Below are 27847 nucleotides of genomic sequence, written 5' to 3'. Positions count from 1 at the left end.
TGTATCTTGAAACTGATGTCATATTTTAAAATTCAGATGACACGTCTCTATCTTGTTATGTTTGTGTATTGTACTTTATTGTCTGCCTAGTTTCCAAGGGTCTTTTCTGAGCACTTGAGGAAAATAGGAAAGTTTCCATGATCCAGTTCTGTCATCTATTTTTTAAGTGCTGCTAATATATTTTTTCTTTTTTGGTAATTCTTCATGCTTCATTTCTGTTTTTCTTTCTTGGTCTAATGGACACTTTTCAGCCATTCAGTTATTCTTTCCCCCAAGATTTCATATAACATCTAGTGAGAGCCCATAATACTCTTTTTAACCAAAGTCTTTGATATGGTGAGTTCTAAATGCCAATCACCCCAGTGTTACTCTGAGGGCAATATCTGGTGGCTCTTATTTATATCTTATTTCAAAGCCATTCTGTTGTTACTACCTCACTCTACCCCACATACTTTTCATTGCTTTTTCACCTGTTTCTCTCATGGCCTACTCCCCTTTCCCATATTGTTCTGGAGGTTTTAATGGAATTCTCTAGTCAATGGAAATACCATCAAGGAAAGTGGGACTGGGTCTTCTCAGGTGCAACAACCCCATTAGGACATTCAGGTCATTTGGCATCAGGTGAAGTTGTGTCCCTTTTGTGGCTCACTGGCTATGCCATAGCTTTGACCTATCGAAGTCTAGACATTTTTTGCATTTTTTTTCATTGACTACGTCAAGTTGTTTTAATTATTTAGTTACTTTAAACATGCTGTTTTAATTGATTCTACCTCATCCTGAAGAGCGAGCTAGAAATACTTTAAATAAATAAATGAGTTGGCACTGGTACATGCTCTGTATCACTGAGCCCTGCACAATATTGTTTGGTTTGACATTTGAGAAGTTTTTTTCACATTGGAGATATTTTTCCTCAGAATTACATCAGTTGGCATAATGCCTTCTGCATCATGAATTTGACTAGTTGAATAATCAAATATTGGCCTTTTCCTCTCTATATTAGCGCTTAAGAACAGAAAGAGATTCACTCAAAGAAACAATTGAAGAGATTCGTTGTGTACAAGCACAAGAGGGGCAGCTTACTACATCAGGTAAAGGAAATGTAAAGTCTATAGCCCCCCCCCCCTTTTTTTTTTTTTTTGTGAAGAATGTCATAGCTGAAAAATCATTCCTCTGGTAGTTCAAGAAAAGGTTTAAGCACTGCTCTTTAGCAGCAGATTTAAATAACGATTATGCCATCTAGTTTAGTAGCTGTTCGGTGTTATGTGTGTAATCCTTTAATTACATCTTTATTGCTCTTAGGACCTTTTGGCTCACATCGGAATAAATGAATAGGAGTAATTTGCTTTAATTATCCCAGGGCAGAAGTGGGGCTTCTTCTAACATGCTGGCTGATCTTGCAGTTCTTATTCCTTCTAGCCTTTCAAGTGTACATTTTTTTCAAAATGTGTCTCTCTTAGTAACCTCCAAGAGCAGTAGTTTACCATTTAAGCAGGGTATGAGGGCATGAATGTTTAAATGTTAATATGTATTAATTTTAATCCAATCTATTTTAAGATTAATTTTGTATGTATTAAGGCATTGAATAATTACCACATGTTAGCCACCTTGAGTCCCCTTCGGGGTACAGAAAGGCAGGGTATAAATAGGGTAAATAAATATCCTTCGCTATTTAAGATTTCACAGTAAATTTTTCAAAACCAGGTGGCTTTCTGATGTGTGTGTGAGTTAGTTTTTTTGGTTGTCTGTATGCCTTCTGGTGCATATGAGGAACAGAAAAATTGGCCCCAGCCTTGCTGCAGTCGCCTGTCCCTTTCATAGAGATGGGGATAATTCCTTCTTCATGGAATAAAAAATATGGAGAGTTCTGATGTCATTGATAAATTGGATGCAGTGATGAAGGGTTCCTCTCCATTGTGTATAGTAAGAGTAGTAATCCTGATAGACATAAATATCTCATGACATCTTTAAAATTATACCATATTTCACCACGTGATAGTCGCCACCACGTAATAGTCACACACACACACACACACACACACACACCATATATATATATATATATATATATATATATATATATATATGCCTCCAAAATAATAATCTAGCTATGGGCTTCACTCAGACCCGGGCAAGTGAACCCCTGTAGCTGGAACTTTTTTTTTCATTGTGTAATAGTAGCCCCCCCCCCCAAAAAAAGGGGGGATAAAAAGTGTCACTGTTACATGGTGAGATACCATATTTCTGCCTCATTTTTCTTTTAGTTAAAAGTGTTGGCTGCCATAATTCATAAAATACGTAATATAAACTCCATAGAGAATAAAGTACAGGTTGAGTATCCCATATCTGAAATGCTTGGGACCAGAAATGTAGGATTTTTGATTTGGAAATACCTGTATTTGCTTGTACATACATTATGAGATACCTTGGAGATGAGACCCAAGATCTGTGTTATGTAAAAAAATCATTTATTTTTCATATATGTCATATCCACATGGCCTGAAAGTAATTTTATACACAATATATTTTTTAAAAATTGTTCAAAAAGTTTTTGCACCAGCTGTCGTAATTGCATGGGACTAAATCTGACATGTTCCTCCCTTCCCTGAACTGAGAAAACTTCAAAAATTACTTCCTGATTTAAAAAAACAATGTAAGCATTCACAGATATCAGAATTTAAAAGTGCTTAGTCATGCCATAAGTTATACATCTAAATAGTTTTTCTCTTTTGTTCTCCAAAACAGGGTTGTTGCCACTGGCAGGTCAGGAGTCCTCTGACAGTTTAGCAGCAGAAATTATTACCCCTGAAATCAGGTAAACTTAAACATAAAGTCGTTTCTTTCTGGGCAAGATGGGCATTTATATCAAGCTCACCTCATTTTTTCCTGTTGGTAATTTAATTACCTTTCCTAAGATCTCATAAATAATTTCAGCTTCTCTGATCCAGTGGGGTACTGCAGCCTTCAGACATCAGTCTCCAGTATCTGTGAAATGTTTTTAGTGCACCACTTCGTGGTGCTTATTATCAGCTTTGGCTGATATGCCAACTGTGCCCCTTCCTAGACTTGGAGGACCAGAAGATGGTAGTGCATGTGCTGGTAACCTCAAAGTTGGACTTGCACAATGTGCGTTATATTGGGTTACCCTTGTATCAAGTTTGGAAACTCTTAACTTGTTCAAAATACTACAGTCAGATTGGTTAAAGGAACATCTAGGAGTGAGCATATCACACCTATCCTAAAGTCACTCCACTGGCTGCCAATTAGTTTCTGGGCAAAGTACAAAGTGTTGGTTTTGACCTTTAAAGCCCTACATGGTTTGGGTCCAGGTTGCCTACAGGGTCGCCTTCTCCCGTACAATCCGCCCCGCACACTGAGGTCCACCGGGGAGTTTCTGCTCTGGCCTGCCAGTACTTGACTTGCAACCACCATCCAGAGGACCTTTTCATTGGCTACCCCAAGACTGCGGAACGATCTGCCGGAAGAACTCTGACAGCTAAGTGAGCTGTTGGAATTTAAAAACAAAGACCTATCGCTTCTAGCAGGCTCACCCAGCCAGTCTTTAAGCATGAATTTTAAATGTGTGTCCTTTGTTTGTTGTTGTTGTTGTTGTTGTTGTTGTTGTTGTTGTTGTTTTAGTTTTAATCCCACTTTTCTCCCATGGGTAGGACTCAAAGCATCAAAAAATGGTTAAAACAACATAAATTACATAACAAAAGCCAAAATAAAGCAGATAAACGAATAACACATTACATAAACCATATACAACCAACTTATTAAATACAACATGTACCATTAAAATTCCCTGGGCCTCAGACCACTGAGGTTATATTAAAAATCCTAACACTGCTTCATTGTCAGGTCCAACATATCCTTCATTGATATGTCATACCTGTAGCAGCCTGGTCATTTCCTTTTATGGTTTATCAGGAACCCATGATCTCTGTTTTGTGCATTTTAACATCTATTTTATAGAAATAAGTTTTAATATGTAGCTTTTATAGAAATACACTTTTAATATGTGTATTTGTTTATGTGTTTTAATTATTCTGTGACCCGCCATGAGGGAAGGCGGGTAAGAAATAATATTACTTTGTGTTGTAATAGCAGTGTTATTCATAGTCCATGGTTGATACTTTGCAATGGTTCTTACTGTGATCTTCTAGGGAAAAGCTTCTTCGTCTTCAACATGAAAACAAGATTCTGAAACTTAACCAAGAAGGATCTGATAACGAGAAGATTGCCTTGTTGCAGAGCCTTTTGGATGATGCCAATCTTAGAAAGAATGAACTGGAGACAGAAAACAGGTAGGAAAAGGCAATTTTCCTTCTTAATATGTTTTTTTTTTGGGGGGGGGGGGGGTCATATTCTCCTTGCTTATCAACACTGCTTAGGAGCCTCCGGTGGCCTAGGGGATAAAAGCCTTGTGACTTGAAGGTTGGGTTGCTGACCTGAAGGCTGCCAGGTTCGAATCCCACCCGGGGAGAGCGTGGATGAGCTCCCTCTATCAGCTCCAGCTCCATGCGGGGACATGAGAGAAGCCTCCCACAAGGATGGTAAAACATCAAAACATCCGGGCGTCCCCTGGGCAACGTCCTTGCAGACGGCCAATTCTCTCACTCCAGAAGCAATTCCGGTTGCTCCTGACACGAAAAAAACAAAACAAAACACTGCTTGCCTTTTGCAAGCAATATGATGCCTGCTTTATGTAAGAAGAAACACGCTATTTTAAGGCATGCTATAATCTTCTATATCTTTCATAGATCAAATGGCACAGAAATAGTGTTTGTTTATTCTAACAAATTCCACATTATTTGTTTCAAAGGAAGACAGAAGTACTTATGGTAACATTGTCATCTCATCCCCTCTATTACATCTCGGATTTTTACCCCAGGGAGACAGTGAACCAACAGTAAAAATTTGAATGGAGGCCATTGCGTCTGCAAATATTTGTGAACATGTTTAAGTACCATCCCTGGCATGTGGTTTTGCATGTTTGTGGATATTTATATTTTCCCTTCAAAACTTCTCTGTTCATTGTGGAACGATGGTGATGAAATTCACCTATGTTTGCACTATGTATTGAAACACAGAATCATAGAGTTGAAAAAGACCATAAGGGCTATCCAGCCCCCTGCCATGAAGGAAAACACAATCACAACACTCCCATTAGATGACTATCCAGCTTCAGCTTAAAAACATCCAGAGGAGACTCCTCCATGTTCCAAGGCAGCATATTCCACTGCCAAGTAGTTCTTACCACCAGGAAGTCCTTCCTAATGTTTAGGTGAAATATTTTTTCCCCCTGCAGTTTGAATCATTGCTGTTTCTAGTCTCCAGGGTAGCAGAAAACAAGCTTTCCCCCTCCTCAATGTGACATCTTTTCAAACATTTAAACATGGCTACCATGTCCCTTCTCAGCCTTCATTTCTCCAAGCTAAACAAACCCAGCTCTCTCAGCTGTTCTTTGTGGGGCTTGGATTCTAATCCTTTGATAGTTTTCATTCTCCTTCTCTGGACACGTTCCAGTTTGTCAATATCCTCAAAATGTGGTGTCCAGAGATGCAACTAATCTCCTTACAGAAGCCCAACTGCATTAAACCTCATATCCATGGTCTAGGAAGCCAAATTATTCCCCATGGTGCCATCTCCGAAGTTTGAGGGATTGAAATAAGATAAGTGTTTGAAAGGTAACATGTTGTTCATTATTTATAGGCTTGTAAATCAGAGACTGCTGGAAGTACAATCTCAAGTTGAAGAATTACAGAAATCATTACAGGAGCAAGGCTCGAAAGCAGAAGATGTAAGCGGAAATAACGATACAAGTTTTTGGGATGTGGGAGGCAATTGTCCTATAAATTCTATTCCCTGCTATTCTGATACCACCTACACCATTTTTTTCTGCCAAGTTTTACTATTTTCAAATGTTAAGTTGAAATAGTAGTAGTTTCAGTGGTGAATCAAACTCTTTTCCAAATCAAGTTTAGTCAAATGAATGTTACTGGCAAATTCAAGACTGAATCATGCTCTCAGGTCTCTGTTTTATTTATATCTCATCTTTCCTCCAATTTGGGACCCAAGGCAGCCACCTTGAGTCCCTATATCAGGAGAAAAACAAGGTAAAAGTAAAGTGAATACATAAAATATGTAATGATATAAAATAATCAGGAGAATGCTATAGTGGTGCAACAGATCTACTATCTTCTCAATAGCCCAATAACCTGGCTATTACAAAGGCTCGTATTTTTACATGCAGCATAGTTGGCAAGATACCTCTATTGTATGTGTTCCTTGGAATTTATCTCAGAATGTATGGTGTGAGGGGGTACTTATAGGCTAACCTACTAGGATTACTCTAATTCCTACATTGCCAACTATATTTGGCAATTCCCACTCGAAGCTGTAGAATGAAGGTAGATATTGTGGGCTCTGAGAATAGCTATTTAATCCACCTGGTTGAAAGAAAAGAAAGGGAGAATTTTTAGTGCAGACAATTCTTTTCCCTTCCAATAAGTGACTAGAACAAATGGGATTGATTATCTCTTTTTTGAATGCACTGTGCAGAAGCACTATGTCCACCCAGAAGGGGTAAAGAGTATACTTTCCTCCCTTTTGTACTAGAAATAGCATAGTAATGTTTTGGAAGTATGTATTGCACAATCAATCACTGTTGGTTGTAATCTTCAAAGGCTACCATACAGTACTAATGTCTGATGCAAATAAGAACTTGACTGGAGTGAAATAGGCTGTAAACTTTTTATTGGTGTCAACGTTAGGTGTACGCCAACAAATCTTAACCACTTTGGTAGTTTTTGCACATTTTTAAAAATCAAAAACCCCTGATATAGGAAGTTTAATACTGTCATGGTATCTGCTTACAATGATTGCAGCCTTCCTATTTTGAAATTCTAGTTTGTGTACTTTATTTTTTAACAGTATCTTGTTTATGACATTCATTTATGTACTTGAAACACATTTGCAATGGCCTTTTGAAACTCTCTAAAAGAGGAAGAAATTCTAGAGAGCACGGAAAGAAGAAAATGTGCATGCTCTGTGGGAATGCCTTGCTTTCTATGTGTTTCCCTGAAAATGTATTAAATTGTGTCTTCTGTTGGCTGCTGTTCTGCTTCGTACTAATCTGTCGCCTTTGTCTCTTGGCATGGGTTTCTGCTCAAGGCTATTGTGAGTATGGCTTCCTCTTTACTTTACCCTGTTCTAAATCAGTCAGTATCCATTTGTGGCTCTGACTTTTTCTGAGTTTAAATGGATAAAATATTAGTTCTTATTCATGTTGCATTTTCACCTACTATGTGCTACCCGTTTGTTTAGCAAACGGTAGGGGACAACGCGTGCCAACTGTTTTGTGAGTCCTGTCATTGTCGCAGTGTTTGAAGGGAGATAGCTGCACGCTCACTTAAAAATATAGATGAAGTCATGGGCAAGGACTGTTTCGATTACTGTCGATTTTTATCTGTACTTAATGTCTTGCAATTCTTTTTCTGTTTTCTTAAAATTATTTATGATAGTCTGGGTGCTGCAATCCACTTTCTGTGTTCTCCTTTATTCCTGTGAACAAAAAGAGTCATAGTTTACTTTGCTAGTGAAGTTGGTTCACAGAACATTCCAAAATCAATGCATTTCTGTATAGAATCCCTCTCTGCCTTTTTTGCAACTTCCAGCCATAGCTGGAAACTCTTCTCCTGACCCTTAACAGTGTGCCAAATTGGAACAGAGCTGTTACCATTACTTCAGCTTCTCAAGACATAAAACAGGCACAAGGAACATGTGGGATTCCAGAGGTTTTTGGACTGCAAGTCTTAACAGCTTTTCCTAGCAAATCACTGTTGAAGCTACAATCCAGCAACATCTGAAAGGTCACATGTTATCCATCCATGGATTAAAGAATTCCTAAAAATGCATAGATGGTTCAGAGGCTGGAATGGATAATATGTTTCAGATGAAATTCTGAGATTTTCAGAAGTACATTATTAAAGTGTATGTATGAAAGAGAATAAAGGCACCAATATTTAAAAGTGAATCTTTTGTTAAACTGTAAAATTCTTTTGCATATACATAATGTATTATAGATTTATTAAATATAAGCTACGATATAATATTTTAATAAAATAGGCAATATATGCAGTGTAATATATCTGTCATATCTTATTAACACATAATATTGCAGGATCTTCGAATATAGTATACAATGCTCGTTTATTCCACCCTCAGCGTTGTCAGCCCACATCAATATGAATGTTCCAAATAATAATTTTTCTTCCATTTACAGTCTGTCATTTTGAAAAAGAAACTTGATGAACATCTGTAAGTATTACATTGTTTCTCACTTTTTCCGAACAAGAAGTATATATAAATGTCTTAAGGAAACAAATAAAAATGGGAAACGAACAGAGGCTGCTTAATATATTGTGACATAAAAAACCTAAAAATAGCTTATGAAAAGTTGTGCTTGAATGGCAATCCTAAATATTTTTTATTGTAACTACAGTAGAGTCTCACTTATCCAACACTCGCTTATCCAACGTTCTGGATTATCCAACGCATTTTTGTAGTCAATGTTTTCAATACATCGTGATATTTTGGTGCTAAATTAATAAATACAGTAATTACTAAACAGCATTACTGTGTATTGAACCACCCTTTCTGTAAAATTTGTTGTATAACATGATGTTTTGGTGCTTAATTTGTAAAATCATAACCTAATTTGATGTTTAATAGGCTTTTCCTTAATCTCTCCTTATTATCCAACATATTCGCTTATCCAACATTCTGCCGGCCCGTTTACGTTGGATAAGCGAGACTCTACTGTATAGTGTTTTTTTAAATTAAGAATATATTTTTTATTCTTATTTTCTAGTCTGTGTGGAATCAATATTTAACTCAATGAATTTCATCTTCATTTTCACCTAGGATTTGGTTGTAATACATTTTTAGTGGGTGGATAGATTATTTCAAAATGGCATTTTCTTTTTCATCAGAAATAGTCAACCAATATTAATAGTGTTCTGCTGACAAAACAATAGTGTTTTTCTAATAAAATAGTCCTCTGTGAGATTGGGGGTGATAAGAGTGATATAAAAAGTTACTTCCGAAATCCTGCCAGGACAGAATGGGCAAGAAGGAACTTTTGGGCATAACCATTTTCCCCTCCCTGGGTAACCCTGAAACCAGTGGCAGGGTGAATTTTGCAGGAGTGGCTGGGGTTAATGAATCTGGGGCGTATGATTGCTGTGTTTGATTTTTAAATAGGCATGGTATGGCATGGCATGGATAAATGACACCCTTAATTTTATTGTTGTTGTTGTTTTTTTTACAGTATTTCATTGACTCTACGGTGCACTTTTTCCAATTTAAGGGGCTTAAAAATGGGATTCACCTTATATTTCATGGTGCCTTAGATTCACCAGTTTGGATCTTATCTCTAAGAGGAGGAGGAAGAACAAGGGCTCCAGCCTTAGGACCCCACGATTACACCCTTACCAGGCGGCTGTTTACCTGTATTTTAGCTAAGTGTTGCTTCCTGCTTCCGCTGCCTCCCCAACAGACCCATAGACTTAATAAAATAGACTAATGCAGAGTTTCTTTACCTTCCCTCGTCACATCACAAGAAATAGTGCACCAAAAAGCTACATTGAAACAAACAAACAAAAGAGAAAAACCTTTAAAATATTCTTTGTTTCCCCGAAAATTGAAGGTTTACAAAGGGAGTAGGTGCATGTACCTTAAATTCAGGGAAATTTGGTATTTTATTATGGTGGATAATCACCCAAAATTGTAAAACCACAATTTCATATTCCTATTTTAAATTTTATTTTGAATTTATGTAGTACTTATTTATTCTTTCACAGTGAAAAACTACATGAAGCTAATAACGAGCTCCAGAAGAAACGAGCTATCATTGAAGATTTAGAGCCTCGGTACAACAATAGCTGTGAGTAGTTTTCTGGTTCATGCCTATATATATATATAATTTGGTGATTGCAAAATCATTGACTTTTTAAATAATTTGCATAGTTGTTAATTTGAAGCTCAGGGTTTGTTGTAGGATATGGAGCATCACCTCGCAGCATTAAATTAAGAATATTGGGGTCAAAATCCATCTCTCGGTGGTTCACCAGGACCCATGACACCATCATTTTGTTAACTTTAGTACACCCCCTCCCAATTTTCAAATACTTTTATTGCCAATTAAAAAAAACTTTTTTAACATAAAGCATACTATTTTTTCAGTCTTGGCCATTGGACCTGGCAATTGAATTGAAGGATATAGCATATTGATATTTTATATGAAATGAGATACAACTATTTTAATTGTGGGAAGCATTATCATGTACCTTTAATAACAGCTATATCAGCTCTTAACTAGTGAAAGTGAAGTGTTCCGGTATAGTTAACCTCTGCCTCTGTCAACCATCACTTATCTATATATCTATTTATTTTATTGCATTTATATCCTGCCTTTCTCTCAAAGTAAGATCCGCTTATTATCTGGTGACAGGTTATCTGTAAGTAGTAGTATTGAGGGCTGGGTAGATACGAGTTTCTGAAAAATCCTTGGAGCAAACCTTAATTCTGAGTAATTGATGTAAAAATGATTTTGGGTGACTTATCTATTTAAGCAAGGCACTCAGAAATACCGAGTTTCATTCCTCCTTTAATGAAAGAAGTTTAAAAACTCCCAGTTACCACTCTTAAGAGTTCCTTTTGATTATTGCATGAAGAAAAAGCCGATTCCATTGTGGATTGTCTAGATGATTTACAAAAAGGTTGGCATTTTCAGGTCACTGTATCACTAAGGAGAGGCTGTTAGATCAGGGAGATCTTATGTTAATAAAAATATGGTGGTGTAGACCATTTTGACGATTATGTTTATATTTGGGAAGATATATGATTGTGAGGCTATGAATCTTTCCCATTGTTAAAAACAAGTTACCTTGCCATTACAAAATAATCTAGATTGTCCCATAGATAAATCATTTTTTTCAATTTTAGTTAAACATGTCTTTGAAACACTGACAGTATTCTGAAATTTGGAATTTCCCCCTTTTATAAAGCACTCAAAATAGAAGAATTGCAAGAGGCTTTACGTAAAAAAGAAGAAGAGATGAAGCAAATGGAGGAACGATACAAAAAATACCTGGAAAAGGCTAAAAGTGTAAGTATCTTGTGCTCTGCGTTATGTTAAGGTTGACAGTTGTAGTGAAATAATATGAGCTGTAGCTTTCATTGGGACTAGACTCATGTCACATTTTCATTGTGGCTTCAACTGTATGGTGAAATAAAGGGTGAGCTATGTGTTTTTATCTTCTTACCACATTTGGAAGTGAATATTTATATTGTGTGATCCTGCAAGTATAAGCTTCAGATCCTCCAAATCTCTCGATTTTGAATTTGCTAAGCAATGTCTAAGTCCAGGGAAAGACTGGCATAAAATGAACAGGAAGGTGCCTGACATTGGCATTCATTTACTTCACATGCAATGAAGGAATGTGCATAGAAAATAGAGCATGCAAGTCCAGAGGTGCTGTGTTTTGTGGTTTGAGTGTTGCAACTTGGGAGAGTCATAATCCATTTCCTATTTAGATGTGAAGTTCATTTGGCAGCTATTGTGACCTGTCATCCTAACTTATCAGTGGCCATATAAACATCCGTAGTAGAGTTAAACTATCTCAGTCACATAAGGGTTTAGTTCTGAATAGCCAGTGCTGGAAATAAATAGAACGAGAGGAACAACTTTACTGTTCACAACCTCAAAAGAGACTCTATTGAGCAATTTTCAAGAGGTCTCTGCTTTATTCTGGTTGTGAATGAGTGAACACTCTGGTTGCGAATGAGTGAACACTCTTTAAATTCAGGCTGATGAATCAAAGAAAGAAATGAATCAAAGAAAGGGAGTGGCAGGCCTGGTGAAAGGAATCTAGGAGCATGTTTTGGGGGTGGGGGTGTGTGTTATTAGTGTGTGTGTGTGTGTGGGGGGGGTTAAATTATGGGGGTCCTGCATCCCTAACCCCTGCAATTGTGGAGGCGCTGCTATAATACAAGGCAAGAAATATGATAATACAATTAGAAAAAGGAAGAAAGGGAAAAAGGAAACAGTCCAGATACACATGATCTGTACATACAAAACAATATGGATAAAACAATAATTAAATGAGCTGTTGACAGATATTAGGGGAGATAATTCCAAGAGTATGGGGCAAAAAGGGCAAAAACCCAAAATCCAAGGAACAAACTTTAGCACTAGAACACTTACTTTGCATGTTGATCAATTTCCTGGATCAATTCTTGTCATCAAGCTCCTAGAAGGAATGTCATCTAGCATTATTGAAGAAGACCATTTGCTGATTAAAATGGTGAAGGACTGATGTTAATACTGGATAGTTAGCATCAACATCACAATATTTATTTTTGCCCTGCTTTGATCCAGGACACTGAGACTCAAGGTGGCTTAAAAATGAAAAGCAACACAGCATGGCTAAAGGGTTCTAAGTGTTCCTATTAAAATGTAACGAACATAATAAAGAAGTTTTAAAATAATAAATGGTTTAAAAACTATTAAAATCTGTATCCACGACCTCCATTTGAAAGCCTTAGAGTTTTGAAAAGTTTGCCTGCCACCAAAGGATAAAAAAAGGCTATTTTCTATTGCTTCGGGACCAGATTTGGAGAGCCTAGGTCAGGCATAGACAAACTTTGGTAGGCTGTTAGAAATTGTGGGAGTTGACATCCAAAACACCTGGAGGGCTGAAGTATGCCCATGCCTGGTCTAGATCATGATGAGCTACTTGAACAAATTTTCTGACCTGTTACAAAGACATTTTGTATGCCAGTACCGTAAGTTGTTTACTTAGTGTGTGCCCCTTTCTTCTTACAGGTTATCCGTACTTTAGATCCCAAGCAAAACCAGGGCTCAGCGCCTGAGATTCAGGCACTGAAGAATCAGCTGCAGGAACGTGAAAGAATGTTCCACTCTTTAGAGGTAATTTCAATGTAACCCTGCGCAGGGCTGCTTAGAAACGGTTCCCACTGATTTTCAGTGAGGCTTACAACCAGGTAAGATTACATGCTTATTAACATGGGAGTCGAAAGTCTGGTATATTAGTATGCAAAATAATATTTCAGCACCTTTGAGATGAACTGAAAGAAAATATAGCGTGAACTTCCATAAATTCAGTTTTATTTCCTTACTCCAAGCATATGAAAAAACACTTAGGTCTTTAAAAACTGATATTACAATAGCTTTCTCTCAGTTCCAAAGGTACTCCAAAATCTCTTTCTCATCCTTATTAAAAGTTAGCTTGTGATGTTGAAGGTCAATGACCAGCACAGAGATGGGCACAAACGCCCTGGGATGAGGAAACACAGATCATTATTTCCCATTAATTTGCATGTAACAACCTTAAGGTAAACATAGCCAATATTGTGCCATAATTGTTAATGTTTGTCATTTTGTGATGAATGATTACACTGGCCAATACACATTTTGGTGCCTCAAGTAGGCTTCTTTCTGGGTATATTTGACCTGCTGGTTCAAAAAATGGCTCCAGTATACCCTATCAGCTATAGTTTTTGAGATACAAAACATATGCCATCTACCAGTTGCTATTTACTCACCCATAGAAATTCATAATAAGTATATCTAAGAAACTAGAGCTGATGTGGTGTATCCAATGCAAGTTTCTGAATCAGCACCCCAAATAACCCCAGGAACCTGTCTAAGACACAAAGGAGTTTTTTGGGGAGGTTGGGCTTTGTATTCTTGATCATAACTAAGCAAGGAATCAGCTGTTTGCATTTTCCAGCACTCAACTCAAGTTCCTGCAACAAAACAGGTGTAGTTTTTGTGCACTTCATCATGGAACACTATATAAAAGCCTATAGTATGCATGTACAATAATCAAAAGCATTGTCACTGCTTTTCTTAATCAGAAAGAGTATGAAAAAACGAAGAGTCAAAGAGAAATGGAAGAGAAATACATTGTCAGTGCCTGGTACAATATGGTAAGTAATCCAGCCAGTATCATATATTTATTTATTTATGTCGACAACCATTCAATTATTTTCTGGAAAAAAACTAGTATTGATCCATGGATCACTACTTGATTAGCACTCATCTACTCATGCCTCCCATTCCATTATTACTTTATCCTTCTATGCATTTATTAAATGGCCTTGGACAAGCCAGCTTATCTTGCCTTCAACTTCATTGGTAATAAGTGGGTATTGTGCTGTTAGACTACAGGTTACACTCTTCATCATTGTCCTTGCTGGCTGGGGCTGATGGGAGCTGGAGTCCAACATCTTTTAGGCTTGTTCTTCCTGAGAACGTGGTGGAGGTCCTTGGGGCTGTGAGGGCAACCACGTCGGCTCTGGACCCTTGCCTGTCTTGGCTAATTAAATCGGCCAGGGAGGGGCTGGTTGATTGGTTTGTGTTGATCATTAATGCATCGTTGGAGCAGGGGGTTTTTCCATCTTACCTGAAACAAGCTGTGGTTCATCCACTCCTTAAAAAGGTTTGCCTTGACTCCACGGTGCTGAACAATTTCAGACCAATCTCCAACCTCCCTTTCTTGGGTAAGGTGCTGGAGCGGGTGGTTGCCTCCCATCTCCAGGGCTTTCTAGATGACATCAACTACCTTAGATCAGTCACAGTCTGGTTTCAGGCCTGGTCACGGCACCGAGACAGCCTTGGTCGCCTTGGTGGATGACCTCCGTAGAGAGCTGGACTGGGGGAGTGTGACCCTGTTGGTTCTCTTGGACATCTCAGTGGCTTTCGATACCATTGATCATGGTATCCTTCTGGGACGACTCTCTGGGATGGGTCTCGGGGGCACGGTTTTGTCATGGCTCCGATCCTTCCTGGAGGGTCGATCCCAGATGGTGAAGCTGGGAGACGCTTGCTCGGACCCCTGGCCTTTAAGCTGTGGGGTCCCGCAAGGCTCTACTCTGTCTCCCATGCTCTTTAACATCTACATGAAACCGCTGGGAGAGGTCATCCGGAGTTTTGGAGTTGGGTGTCACCTCTATGCAGATGACGCACAACTCTACTACTCTTTTCCACCTAATTCCAAGGAGGCCTCTTGGGTGCTGGACGAGTGCCTGGCCGCTGTGTCTATCTGGATGAGGAGGAACAAGCTGAAGATCAATCCCGACAAGACAGAGGTCCTCCTGGTCGATCGTAAACCTGACCGGGGTATAGGGTGGCAACCTGTGCTGGATGGGGTTACACTCCCCCTGAAGCCACAGGTCCGCAGTCTGGGAGTCCTCTTGGATTCATCGCTTACGCTCGAGGCTCAGGCGTCGGCGGTGTCTGAGAGGGCCTTCGCACAATTGAGACTCGTGCGCCAACTGTGACCGTACCTCGCGAAGGCTGATCTGGCCGGGGTGGTCCATGCCTTGGTCACCTCCAGACTGGTCTACTGTAATGCGCTCTACGTGGGGCTGCCCTTGAAAACGGCTCGGAAGTTCCAACTGGTCCAACGAGCAGCAGCCAGGATGTTAACTGGGGCCCCTTACAGAGAGAGGTCAACCCTCCTGTTTAGGGAGCTCCACTGGCTGCCATTTATTTTCCGAGCCCAATTTAAGGTGCAGGTGCTTACCTACAAAGCCCTGAACGGTTTGGGACCATCCTATCTCTGTGACCGCATCTCCGTCTACGAACCCACGCGTTCACTTTGGTCATCTGGAGAGGCCCTGCTCGTGATCCTGCCTGCGTCGCAAGCGCGGTTGGTGGGGACACGAGACAGGGCCTTCTCTGTGGTGGCCCCCCAACTCTGGAACACCCTCCCCAAGGATCTCAGACAGGCCCCTGCATTGGCAGTCTTCAGAAAGAACTTGAAGACCTGGCTGTTCCAATGTGCCTTCCCAGATTAATAGGAAATCTCCAATACCAAGTCCCATAAGCACTTTATTAGAATTAAGATTGCATATCGCACTCTGCACTTGCCCTATAAGCCTTATATATCACCTGTCACATCAGCACTTTTAATCTTGTACCCATTACTCTGGCCCGGCCCAGTTCTATTGTGTTTTAGTGTATTGTTATTGCTTGTTGTTTATACTGTTTTAATTGTTTTTAATTTGCTTTTTGTTTTGTATTGTTATATTGTGTGTTGAGGCCTTGGCCTTTGTAAGCCGCATCAAGTCCTTCGGGAGATGCTAGCGGGGTACAAATAAAATTTAATAATAATAATAATCCTCTGGAGTATTGCTTCTTAAACTGTGGGTCCCAACCCCAAATGGGGTCCCCTTAGCTCAGTGTTGGAATCCTGAAACATTTGGCAACAGTAAAAGGTTTCTGAACTTTTATCTAATGGCGGTTTTACACAAATCTGTTGTACAGTGTTTACAGTGTACTCTTCAGAAAATGCTTCAGTAGTACTTCATAAAAGGAAAATCAGTATATTTGGCAAATCTTGCAAATGCTGAATTATTTTTAAATAAATAAATAAATAAATTGTTTGTTATCTGTAAACATTTTATTTTTTAAATACCTATTTTATCTATCTATATCCCATGAAAAATTCTCAAGTGGAAAGGAGCTGCAAGTGGAAACATTTAAGAAGCTGTGCTCTGGAGGATGGCAGCTTCCCTACCCATAATGCAGCTGATCTGGCTAATCAAGGTTGTGGGATAGTCTTGGCGATCACCAAGAATAATATAAATTATGGGCTTTGAATTCGTGGAATGTTCTACATGTCTAAGTAAATGGTGATGTACAATTTGTGAGTTTTACCTTTGCCCTCAGCACTATATTTATGTATTTATTTAATTTATACCCTGCCTTTCTCCTCGTAGAGACACAAGACAGCGAACAACCACACAATCTGGTTGCAGTTTAAAGCAAAGAAAATACAAAAATAAAAAAACAATTAAATAGTAATGTGTGGATTTCGGTTAAAATACAGTTAAAATACAGTTAAAACTCTCACACACACACACACACACCCCAGAATCCCACCTACACTTCCCCAGCAGTGTGGCCCTTAGTAAAGGTAAAGGTTTTCCCCTGACATTAAGTCTAATCATGTCCGACTCTGGGGGTTGGTGCTCATCTCCATTTCTAAGCAAGCGTTGTCCATCGATGACCCCAAAGTCATGTGGCTTGCATGACTGCATGGAGGACTGTTACCTTCCCGCTGGAGTTGTATCTATTGATCTACTCACATTTGCATGTTTTCGAACTGCTAGGTTGGCAGAAACTGGGACTGACAGCGGGAGCTCACCCTGCTCCCCAGATTTGAACTGCTGACCTTTTGGTCAGCTAGTTCAGTAGCTCAGCAGTTTAACCCGCTGCACCACTGGAGATTTCATAGTGTGGCCCTTATCCTCTCCCAAATGCTTGATGATACATCACTGTCTTGGCCTGCTTGCAGAAAGCAATGAATGATGGGGCCATCTTGGTCTCTCTTGGGAGGGAGCTCCAAAGTCTGGGAGCAGCCATCGAAAAGGCCCTCTCCTTTGTTCCTGCGTTTGAGCGGGTGGTGAGGCAGAGAGAAGGCCCTTTATTTGGAAGAGGGCAATGGCACATCCCATTCTAAAAATAGCAAGGTGAACCTAATTTGTTTCTCACCCCTCCTCTCCACAGGGAATGACTCTCCATAAAAAAGCGGCAGAGGACAGACTTGCTAGTACAGGATCAGGACAGTCCTTCCTAGCCAGACAGAGGCAAGCCACCAGCACAAGAAGAGCATATCCTGGCCATGTTCAGCCTGCGACAGCGAGGTAGAGGCCAGCCTTGCTTTGCCTTTTGAAAGGAAGCCATCCTGGAATCAACACCGACTTCTATTACAAGTTACAACGTTTCAGGAGACTTAGCCAGCATCTTTTCTGTATCTCTGTCTCTTACAGTTAACTTCTCATTTCAGGAAGGGTTTTTTTTAAAATGAAAATTTTTTCTATGTTTTAAATTCCCTTCGCGCTCGCTCTCTTTTCTTTCTTTCTTTCTTTTTTGGAGTCTTCCTTTTGCCTTTTATCGTGCCAAAATGTTGGGAAACACCTAGTGAGGTGCAGAAATGAAAACTCTCCCTTCCCTTGCTACGTTTGTATAAATTGTCAATTTTTCACCTGAAGTCTGAGGATGACTAGATATCAGACTTAGAGGTCTTGTTGATGAATGAGATTGCCATCCTTTCAAAGGCTGCCATTGTATAAAGGGAATTATTATCCTTCTCTTTCTCACTCTTCTCTTGAACTGTTTAAATTATGTAATGCGATTTGCAACAGTGATGATTGTGAAATGTATTCATTGCGAAGGTCTGGATGCTGGCCGAGGTTGCACCTATCTGATTCAGCGTGTGATCACAAATTTGCCTTAGATTGTGGTTACTTTATGTTTTTGCTTTAATTCAGAGGGGAAGGCTAATTTTTTGTATCTTTGTTTGCCCATCTCTTATAATTTTTGCTGCTGTAGGTTTAAACCGTTGGAAGTGCTTGTTCCGTTCTCGTTGGTATGGGCTTAAGGTGGAAAGTGGCAACCTTCCCCCCCCCCCCCCCACCCATTTGTTTGCATGGCTAGTTCTTCTTTTCTTTTTCCCATTGGATTGTAACCAAGTGAGGATCTGGAAAGCCAACCTTTTCCTTGTTCCATAATCTTAACCCACTCTTGCTTGGAAATTTTAGAAAATGTGGACAGATAATATGCCTCTTAATGTATAGTCACATCCTACAAATGGGGAAAAGTAAAACATGATCAACCATGTAGAAAATGTTTCTTTGGTTTCCCATCCCTAGCAGGTCAATTTTGGTCAAACCTTTTTGATGGGTGCTGCTTATAAGTTGTTTTCCACCACTGAAGACTGTTTTGATAGGTCAGTAAGGAGGACTCTTATTAATTGCCTTTTAAATGGTAACCAGTGCCTCCAGACAAGCTGAACTTGACATGAGAATCTGCTGTCCTTTTGTGCCAAATTGCAATCTGTGCAATTACAGATCTTTCTCACAAAGCAAAGTTAGCCTTTCAAGTTCTGATCTTGCCAAGAACTGAGCTCCAGAGATCAAACCATTCATGGTTGAGAAGTGTGGAATTATTCGAGCTGTTTCCATTCAGATTCACTGTTAACAGTAACTGGAAGGTTTTGTTGAAAAGTGTTGTATGTAGAAATATTTTATTATGTCTAACTTCTCAGCAAAACAAGTTGTATATCCTTCCAAATGTAGATCATGTTGACTTTTAAAAAGTATTCTAAGAGCCTTTGAAGGGGGAAAGGGTAGGAGTGATGCCTTCCACCTGGAAGTGCATCTGGAATATGTTATATTTAGATTATAAAATGTATAACATACCACTTTTTTTGCAAACCAACACAGTACATCCTATTAATTAAAAAATTAGTAACCTTGTCATTTCTCGCTGCTACCCTTTTGATTCCAGTTATTTGAAAAGCAATGATTAAAGAAAATGCATTAACCTTGGGCCCTCTGTAAGTGTGGTTTCAGTGTTTGGTGAAGTAGATCAGATTTTCCCCCTAGTATGCAGATAAATGTTTACTTGATGTTTCCCCATGAAGTAGCAAATTAGGAGTGGGAGAAAGAAGCTTTGAAAGTGAAGTATATATGTATGTGTGTATATACACATACATGCATACATACATATACACACACACAAACATACATGCACATATACACACAATTCTAGAACTTACTGTGGAAACGGAAAACAATCACAGCAAACTATTTAAATTAGTCACTTCCACTGGAAGTTGCTGTAGAGTTGTGCTAGAGGATATAGACATTTCTGGAGAGGTATCTGGTCCTACTTTGCAATGTTATGGTAACTTCTGGAGGAAGCATACCATAGAATTGCCCAAGGGACCTAGAAAATTCCTAGAAAGGACAGAATTTGCCAGGTGTGGATAGGTGGATTTGGGGGTCAGGGGGTTGTACTGTACTAGCAATATTACTTTATGAGCATCCTATCATTTTATGCAAATCAATTCCATCAAGGAATTAACAGCTTGAGGAGGAATAGCTGCCGATCTTAAGCCACATCTGCAAGGATCTCCTTTCTAAATACTTGATCTTAGCCAAAAGTCCTCCTCCACCTTAAAAGCTAGTCTTCTTTCTATAAAATTGTTTTGAAGGCATTGTAAACATTTTCTAACCCCAACACAATTTCAAGTGATTGATTGGGAGAAATTTTGATTCCTCCCAAATGGGGCCAGCCTACTGATAACAGGAGGATTTCACTTCTGCTTGGCTCAAAACAAACAACATAGTAAAAATCAGTAGATTTATTATGACATTTTTGGTCCCAGCTATTTTTTTTAAACTGAGAAAAATCTGTACATAAGAAATGGGTGAAATTTGGGGAAATTGCTTACAGCTGATTGGGTGCAAAGCAACAGCAATGCCTGCCTTGTAGGCTAGTTTTGTGTAGATAAGCAACTACACAAAGTTGCTTATGTACTTTATGAAAGTACATAACGGTTATATTTGTTTAGGGCAATACACAGGGCACCCACTATTCCAAGAACTGACATAGATGTAGTTGTATAAAAGGTGTAACATTCTTATTTTTTTCTGGTTGCTTGCTTTTTTATGCAAATATATAAAAAAGATATTGATTGCACGGGGAAAGAATGGATTTTTGTTGTCCTCCAGACCATTCTGCTGTTCTGACAAAACTATTTTTCACTGTTTTTGTTTCTTTACTGCCTTTCTTTTCAGTGTGGACTGGTAAAGACTTTGTCTGCTTTCCATGGCTTGCCTTATTTCTGTTTATCATTATTTTGTGTTTCTTACTTAGTATGTCAGCATATAGTTTTTTTTACTTTGGTTTCTTTCTTGCACTGGAAAGGGCAGGGCCATCTTATTCCTGCATCTTATTATTGCAGGATGTCAAGGTCTCGCCACATAAATGTGCCATTTGTTTTTAGTTTGATGACTTGAGAAAAAACTGTGATTTTAAAGATCATAGAAAAGCATGGAAATCAATCATCAGGGAAAAAATTCAGTAAAGGCTAGTTGCTCTTTAAGGACCTATTGAAATTAATAGGAGATTAGTTCTTTCATACTAAATTAAGTGCTATTAATTTCCAAAGGGTTGACGTGGGACAGATTTTATCTGGCTTGTGGGCTAATTTTGTGGCAAAAGGAAAACCTTTTGAGTGGAATGGGAACTGTTCTTAAACACCTAAATTCTACAAGTTTTATAAGGAATTTCACAACTTTTTCTTCTGATAACAGTATTGGTAGTAGCTAGTTCGTTCTGTTTGTCAAAAGTGTATTTTGAGTAGGAATTGACAGATACGTGAAGTTTAATTCAACTTATTTTCCATATTAAAATTCATTCTGTCCTCATAAAAATTGGGTTTTTTTTTCCAAAATCTGCAGATTTTGATATTCACTTAGAAGAGAATGTGTTGGGTTTTTTTTAAAAAAAAATGCTGTGTGCACATTTGCAAATTTATAGTTTTGTAGTATTACTTAAATGAATAAAACATTTCTGTCTTTCTTCCTTCAACTGTATGCATCCCAAGCTGGAAATCTGTAGATTTCAGTGCCAAGCTGGATTCTGACCTGTCTTTAGTCCTGTTGTATTTAGATTTGTTAAATTCACTTGGAAATGTAAACCCAACAATTTTGGTTCTAATTATAGGTTAAAATGGGCCAGGCAAGTGCAATGGCTACTGTTGTAAAAATAGAGATTTTTTTAAAAAAATATTTTTGTCCCTTGCATATTTAGGAGCATATTCTCTCAGCAGTACTAGACATGTTCAATGTATCTCTTAAGTTTGGATAGACTTGTCATTTGAGCAGTTGTTGATTACCTGTCTCCAATAGTTTGTTGCAGTTTGGGTTTGGGTTTGCTGTATAGTAAGTAAGCTGGTTCAAATAATCTTGTACTTATGCAAAATACATTTACTTGGTATATGTTAGGTTTTGAAGAATTATATTTCCTGAAATCTTACTATATGATAACTTTAAAATTTGGTAAATATTCCAGAATATTTCTTTCCTACTTATGTTTGCCTCCCATTTCACTACTTTATTAGAATTTCTCATTTTGTTCCATTGAATAAGATGTTTTAAGAGGTAAATATAAATTAATACACACAGGGCATAGGCTAGGATCCAGTTACGTACTTCTGCTGGGTCCCTCAGTTTCCACCAGAATTGGCAACCCCATCTTCACCCTGCAGCTTCTTCTCAACCCTCACAATTTGCTCTGAGACACTGAGAACATTTTTAATGGCATGAAAGACTGGTGTGGGGGTTGTCTGTAATTTAAATTGGATATTAAATATGTTGTGCATAATTACCATTGGGTATTGGAAATAGCGGCTTAAAGAACTGTGCAGGAGGGAGCAAGCTTGTTTTCTGCTGCCCTGGAGACTAGGATGCAGAACAACGGCTTCAAACTACAGGAAAGGAGATTCCACCTGAACATTAGGAAGAACTTTCTAATTGTGAGAGCTGTTCGGCAGTGGAACTCTCTGCCTCGGACTGTGGTGGAGGCTTTTAAGCAGAGGCTGGATGGTCATCTGTCAGGGGTGCTTTGAATGCGATTTTCCTGCTTCTTAGCAGGGGATTGGACTGGATGGCCCATGAGGTCTCTTCCAACTCTATGATTCTATGATTCATCAAATCAAAATAATAAGGGTTGCAATTCTACATTGGTTTCAATGGCAAAAATCTCTATGTGTATGTAAGTGCCTTCAAGTCATGAATCAACTTAAGGTAACCACATGATTTTCACAGGGTTTTTTTTAGGGAAGGAGAATTTAGAGGTGATTTTGCTCTTGCTTTCCTCTGAAATATAGCCTACAGCACCTGTTATTCGTACGCCTTCATAATAGCTCAACAGGATACCAGTTGATATTATTTTACAAGTTACAGGCACACTAAATGTGTGATATTTCTGGTTGTGTTCTTTAACATGAGGCCTCTGCTGGCAGAAAGGCAGCGTTGTTTTTCTTAAAGGAAGTTTTAATTAGGTAGAGGAAAATTTTTAGTCTTTTTTATCAGGAAATCTCAAAAATAATAATTCACTTCATTTTATGGCTATGAAGCTAGAATGGGAGCACTCCACAGATGAGGCCTGCCTTGTGCCTGTGAATTGTCACATGTAGGTAGGCCAGATTTGGGGCCAGCAGATTGTGTGCCCCGCCTTTTTTCTTGCAAAAAGAATTGGCAGACTGGATTGTGATAAATACTCTGTTTTGGCCTGATTTTACATAAGAGGGCCCGCGTTTTATCTTACAAAGTTCTTCATGGTCCTCTAGCCAGTAGGTCTAACTTCACTGATGCCATAGTTGATGACTATATATAAGATTCTATCTTGCAGCCCAACTTGACCTGTAAGTTGGTTTGGTCTCATACACTGATTTTCTAAAATGGATCAACTTGAACCGTACTAGTCCATGAAAGCTTTTGCCATAAGAAATCTGTTCATCTTTCACTTGCTGTGGTAATCACTGTGTTGAAGGGCAACATTATTCTTATACTGCAGCAAATGTCAGTTTGACCTAAACCTTTCGAAAACATTACCTAGGCAGATCCTTAACTGGAGAGAAGGTCTTGAATTCAGATAGAAAGAAGCAGCCCTTGTTAGTATTAATGTGGAAGAAGCACAACATGGAACATTGGAATATTCTGCCTAAATGTGATTTTTTGGGCCTTTTCCTGCCTTTTCTAGATGAATTAAAATTATGTTGGTGTATTAAGGGGCCAGCTCTAACATGCCTGGTAGGATCCCCTCGCAGCAGCCAGGCAGGAAGATTTATTGTATAAACTTGTGTACAAGTGAGAGCCAAAATTATGGAGTTTGATGTGACCCGTGGATAAGTTGCACCAATGCCAACTGCTGCCACTTTCCCTCCCAGGCATTAAAAAAGGCCAGAAGTGACACAATGGTAGAGGGGGTTGGTGCTTATTTGCAATTCTCCCAGGATGAACTAAGCTATTACTTTTTGTCACTCTTCTCAACGGAGATGGTCTCTTTTTTTAATAAGAGTTAAGGCACATTACCTACATCGCCTGTAGATAAATTAACTTCAGTTGATTTGTTGACTAACATTTATAGATTTATAAATGAGTATATAGGGGTAAACTGAATAGCCCTTTGAACCACCTGGTATAGTTATGTGCAAGATATTGTTAGCTAGCCATTTATGAGAGTTTATTAGCAGAGTTCTTTCCAACTCCTAATGCATTAATTTACATTGCTTGAACCTGTTCCATTACTGTCAGGAATCTATAGCTTATAAAATTGGCTGATTTGTAGTTGAACTCTATAAACTGTTCAGACATCCCAAATGGCACAGAATGGTTCGGAATAGGGTTTGGTCTTGGTAGTTTCCCCTTCCTTTCTTCTTTCTCCCTCCCGCTTTCTTTACCATCTTAAAATAGCAGTGAAGGCAACTTAACCTCGCTTGAATTTAAACTTATAGTAAGGCTGCCCTGTCTGTCACACTGTTTATTAAACAAGGGCTATTCAGTCCATGCCTTTTTTCCCTGTGGAAATATAAAGCTGTTACCACAAAATTCCTGGCCTGTTTTTCTGAGAGACGATTTGCTGGCAAGGAATTTTATGTCTGGGTGCAACCTTGCTGTCTCTCCTTTTCCCTTCCAAAGGAATAAACTTCAGAGGCTGCAAACGAGAGCATCTTCATATTCACAAAATCTAGGTGGATTGTGAAGCGCCTGTAGCACTTAATATGTTAACTTTCCTTGCTGCTACTATTTCTCTTCACATGCATTCTTTCTATCAACAGTATTAACATGCAAGCTTTGCAACAACTCTAGTTTGCTAAACTAGAACCGTTTAAACGTAACATGTGTTTTATTAATGCACCTTTGTTTACTGCTATGATTTTAAAAGTGCACTAAAGGAGCCATGTTGTCCAATGCTATATATATATATATATAAGTGTATGTATGTATGTATTTATCCTTTTCTTTTTAATTTCAGTAAAGCCAAGAAAGGGTTTTCTCTTGGAGAGAACAGATAGGAGCAGTGCCTGACCCCTGCTGCTTTTTAAATTTAAAACTCCAAGCCTTGACGCCTATGCAATATTTTATTTATTAATGTTGCATAATGTCTTAATGTGTATGATTTCTTTCTTTGCATTTTTCCCACCTCTTCTAGGAAACTTATGCATTGCCCTTAGGGGTTTCTTTCCCTACCTTTGTATATGTGTACAAGCAGCTCTAAAAAGGAACTTGAATTGAGATCACTAATACAAAAGGAGCATTCTTCCTTGACGTCAGTGTTATCCCCAGTATCATCTTAGATTACTATTTGAGTTACCAGTATTTATCTCAAGTTCCCTCCTCCTCATCCCTGTTAACTTCCTTTCAGATTGCACTAATGCGTCTTTCTTTACCTTATGAAATAGCGCTATTCTTCATGTACAATATGTTGACAGTATAACTTGGAATGCTTTGTGCCGCCTTTTAAAATGATTTAAAGCTGCTCTTTTTCAGTTATACTCTTTATGTATCTGCTTGTGCTGCCGTAGGTTCCGTTTTGTGTCAAGGCAGATGTAGGAAATGTGGCAGTATGATAGACAACCTGAGGGAATATTGTTTTGTGAACGTGTTTGTGTCATAACTGTTACGTTTTCCATCCCAGTTTGGGAAGGAGCCTTTTAAAGCCTCTAGCCAGCGACTAATTTTATGCGAGGACTGCATTGAAGGAGGGCCGGAAGGTAGGCCAGGCAGTCTGTCCCATTCCCTTGTCTCTTTCTTGGCAGCTGAGATTGCTCTGGAACAGACAGGGGAACAGAGTCTGGATTTTCCTTGGAAGCGCTGGCTTTCTACCTCTAAGCCATAGGATTTGTATTAGGGCTGGGGAATCTTTGGCTTCCCAGCTGTTGAACTAGACTGACAGCTCCTGCAAGCCAAGTCAATAGTGAGAAGTACTTGGAGTTGTAGATTTCCAAGATCTGGAGAGCCCTACGGTCCTCAATTTTGGACACATGCTCAGTTGAAGATGAAACTGGAACTAAGCACTGATGTATGCCCAGATGAAGCCATTCACTTTTCTTGAGCATACGGTGCGATGAAATTCAGAATGGATGACTTGGTTTTGAGCATTAGCAGGTGTCCTAACTCTAGATAAGTTGGTCAGGACCTAAGTTTGATGTTCCAGAAAAGAAAGACTCGTTCCTCCCCACATAATCAATTCTCAGCCAGGTCTTTTGTAGCTCTGAGCAAATTGCTCACTGACATGCAGATCAGAGTGCTGCAAGTCTTCTCCCCTGTTCTCTGTGCTCCTTGCTCAACTGCAGGTATATGGAGGAAAGGAGCCAAGGGCAGGGCTGCTTTTGTTCTGCTGAGAGCTCAGGTTGAGTAAGGGACAATGAATAACATTCATTATTGCTACCTATACTGTAGGGATACCTCTTGCAGATGAAGATGTTTACTTTGGGGAGAGGTTGCTAGTGGAATCACTTGTTGGTTGCTGGCTCAGTTACTTTGGCAAATTTAGGCAGCTGCGCTTAACTGGACCTGGTAGTTGAAAAAAGTTTTGTCTTGCGAGTTTGACATTCAGTATTGAAGCTCCTTAGCTTGGTTGTTAAGTACCAGATACTCAGAATGGAAGGGGGGGTCTGCTGCCTTCATTATTTAGCCTACCTCCAACTACATATTTAAAGAAAACACCTTTGCCTTCCCTGCATAATCATGTCTGTTAGATGTTGGCAAGGCATTGCCATGTAGTTGTGCTGTGCGGCTGTGCTGGAGGCCTTTGTTGTGTGTGTCTGTGTGTTTGCCTGTGTGTTTGGAACACACGTGGCCTGATGTTCAAGTTGGCCTGAGGTTGGCCACTTTTAGGGTCTGCCTGCCAAAGCACCATAGACCACTAGGTGTAGACGAACGTGAAGTTTGGGGCTTACAACCTTCAGTAGGCGTTGCTGTCCGACTTTGAGAGTTTAAGTTTTGTTTTTGGCATCACTGTCGTGGTGCTATTGCGATTTTCTGAGATGCTAAGCATGTTTTCAAGCATATCAATTAACTGTGTTTATGTAGTATTCAGTTCCCTCCCCTTCATTTTGCAATAGCAACTTGTTTGACTGTCCTAAACTAGGTGTTGATTGGTTACCAAAATGACTGTTTGTGAAATTGGTATTTTTTTCTGTAAGAGAACTTCTGAAGAGTACCAAATATTAATCCCCACTTCTTGCATATGATTTCTTACCATATCACCATGGTAGTGGTTTTAATACTTATTTGTGTGTGTGTGTGTGTGTATACACACACACAAAGAAGGTAATAATGGTTTTAAGTTCAGACATTTTGTTTTTCCCCAGTTTAAAAGACAATGCTTCCAAGGCTACAAAACTAGTGTACAGTTGTTAAACAAGTTGTAAATAAAGGCTTATATAAAATTGGTGTTGTATCTTTATTACACAATTGACACTTGTTCCTCTTAGCCTTCTCAAATGGTTGGAATGGCTCTCCCATTTTTCCTCACAACGGCCCTGAGAAGCAGTCTGAAGAGCAGCAACTCTCCCAGGGCCAAATACTTTCCTGATCTCCATGGAACAAGCATGACCCTTTCCATAATATATTTTTCAAACCTAAACATGCTTTGGTGTTCACATAACATTAGAAATCAAGGAAAAGAAAGTGCATCTTTAGAACCGTATTTGTGATGGGAAGTTGTGAGAATCACGTGTTCTGCAGCATTTCTAATTTTGCCATGGTTACATGAATCCATGAGAATCATCATAGTAAATCCATTCTTAGCTTCCCTACCTTGGACATGTAGAATTATTTAGTCACACAGTTAATTCACCATTTGGTATCTGTCTTTATAGTCAGTGTAGAAAGCATCTATACATCAAAAGCTGAACAATACATCTACATCTTTTTTGCCCATCTCAAGAGC

General features: G+C 39.0%; 1 protein-coding gene across 2 annotated transcripts in view; it reads left to right on the top strand.

Moving 5' to 3' along the window:
* hook3 (hook microtubule tethering protein 3) overlaps positions 1–27344 on the top strand; it is an 82551-nt gene extending 55207 nt beyond the window's left edge. Inside the window, exons 13-22 of one of the 2 annotated variants that reach the window (XM_003226029.4) lie at positions 1001–1088; positions 2743–2812; positions 4164–4304; positions 5713–5800; positions 8285–8319; positions 9864–9946; positions 11070–11170; positions 12890–12994; positions 13945–14016; positions 17603–27344. In XM_003226029.4, the coding sequence (XP_003226077.1) occupies positions 1001–1088; positions 2743–2812; positions 4164–4304; positions 5713–5800; positions 8285–8319; positions 9864–9946; positions 11070–11170; positions 12890–12994; positions 13945–14016; positions 17603–17743 (924 nt within the window). In that variant the 3' untranslated portion in view covers positions 17744–27344. Of the gene's footprint in view, positions 1–1000; positions 1089–2742; positions 2813–4163; positions 4305–5712; positions 5801–8284; positions 8320–9331; positions 9657–9863; positions 9947–11069; positions 11171–12889; positions 12995–13944; positions 14017–17602 lie in introns of those variants that run through there. The other variant, XM_062974151.1, reaches the window with a different exon arrangement.
* Positions 27345–27847: the final 503 nt, after the last annotated feature.

This window comes from Anolis carolinensis, chromosome 2, assembly GCF_035594765.1.
Source record: "Anolis carolinensis isolate JA03-04 chromosome 2, rAnoCar3.1.pri, whole genome shotgun sequence".
NCBI classification, from domain to species: domain Eukaryota; kingdom Metazoa; phylum Chordata; class Lepidosauria; order Squamata; family Dactyloidae; genus Anolis; species Anolis carolinensis.
The sequence above is the reverse complement of the archived record's forward strand: the minus strand, read 5'-3'. Positions and strand labels throughout refer to the sequence as shown.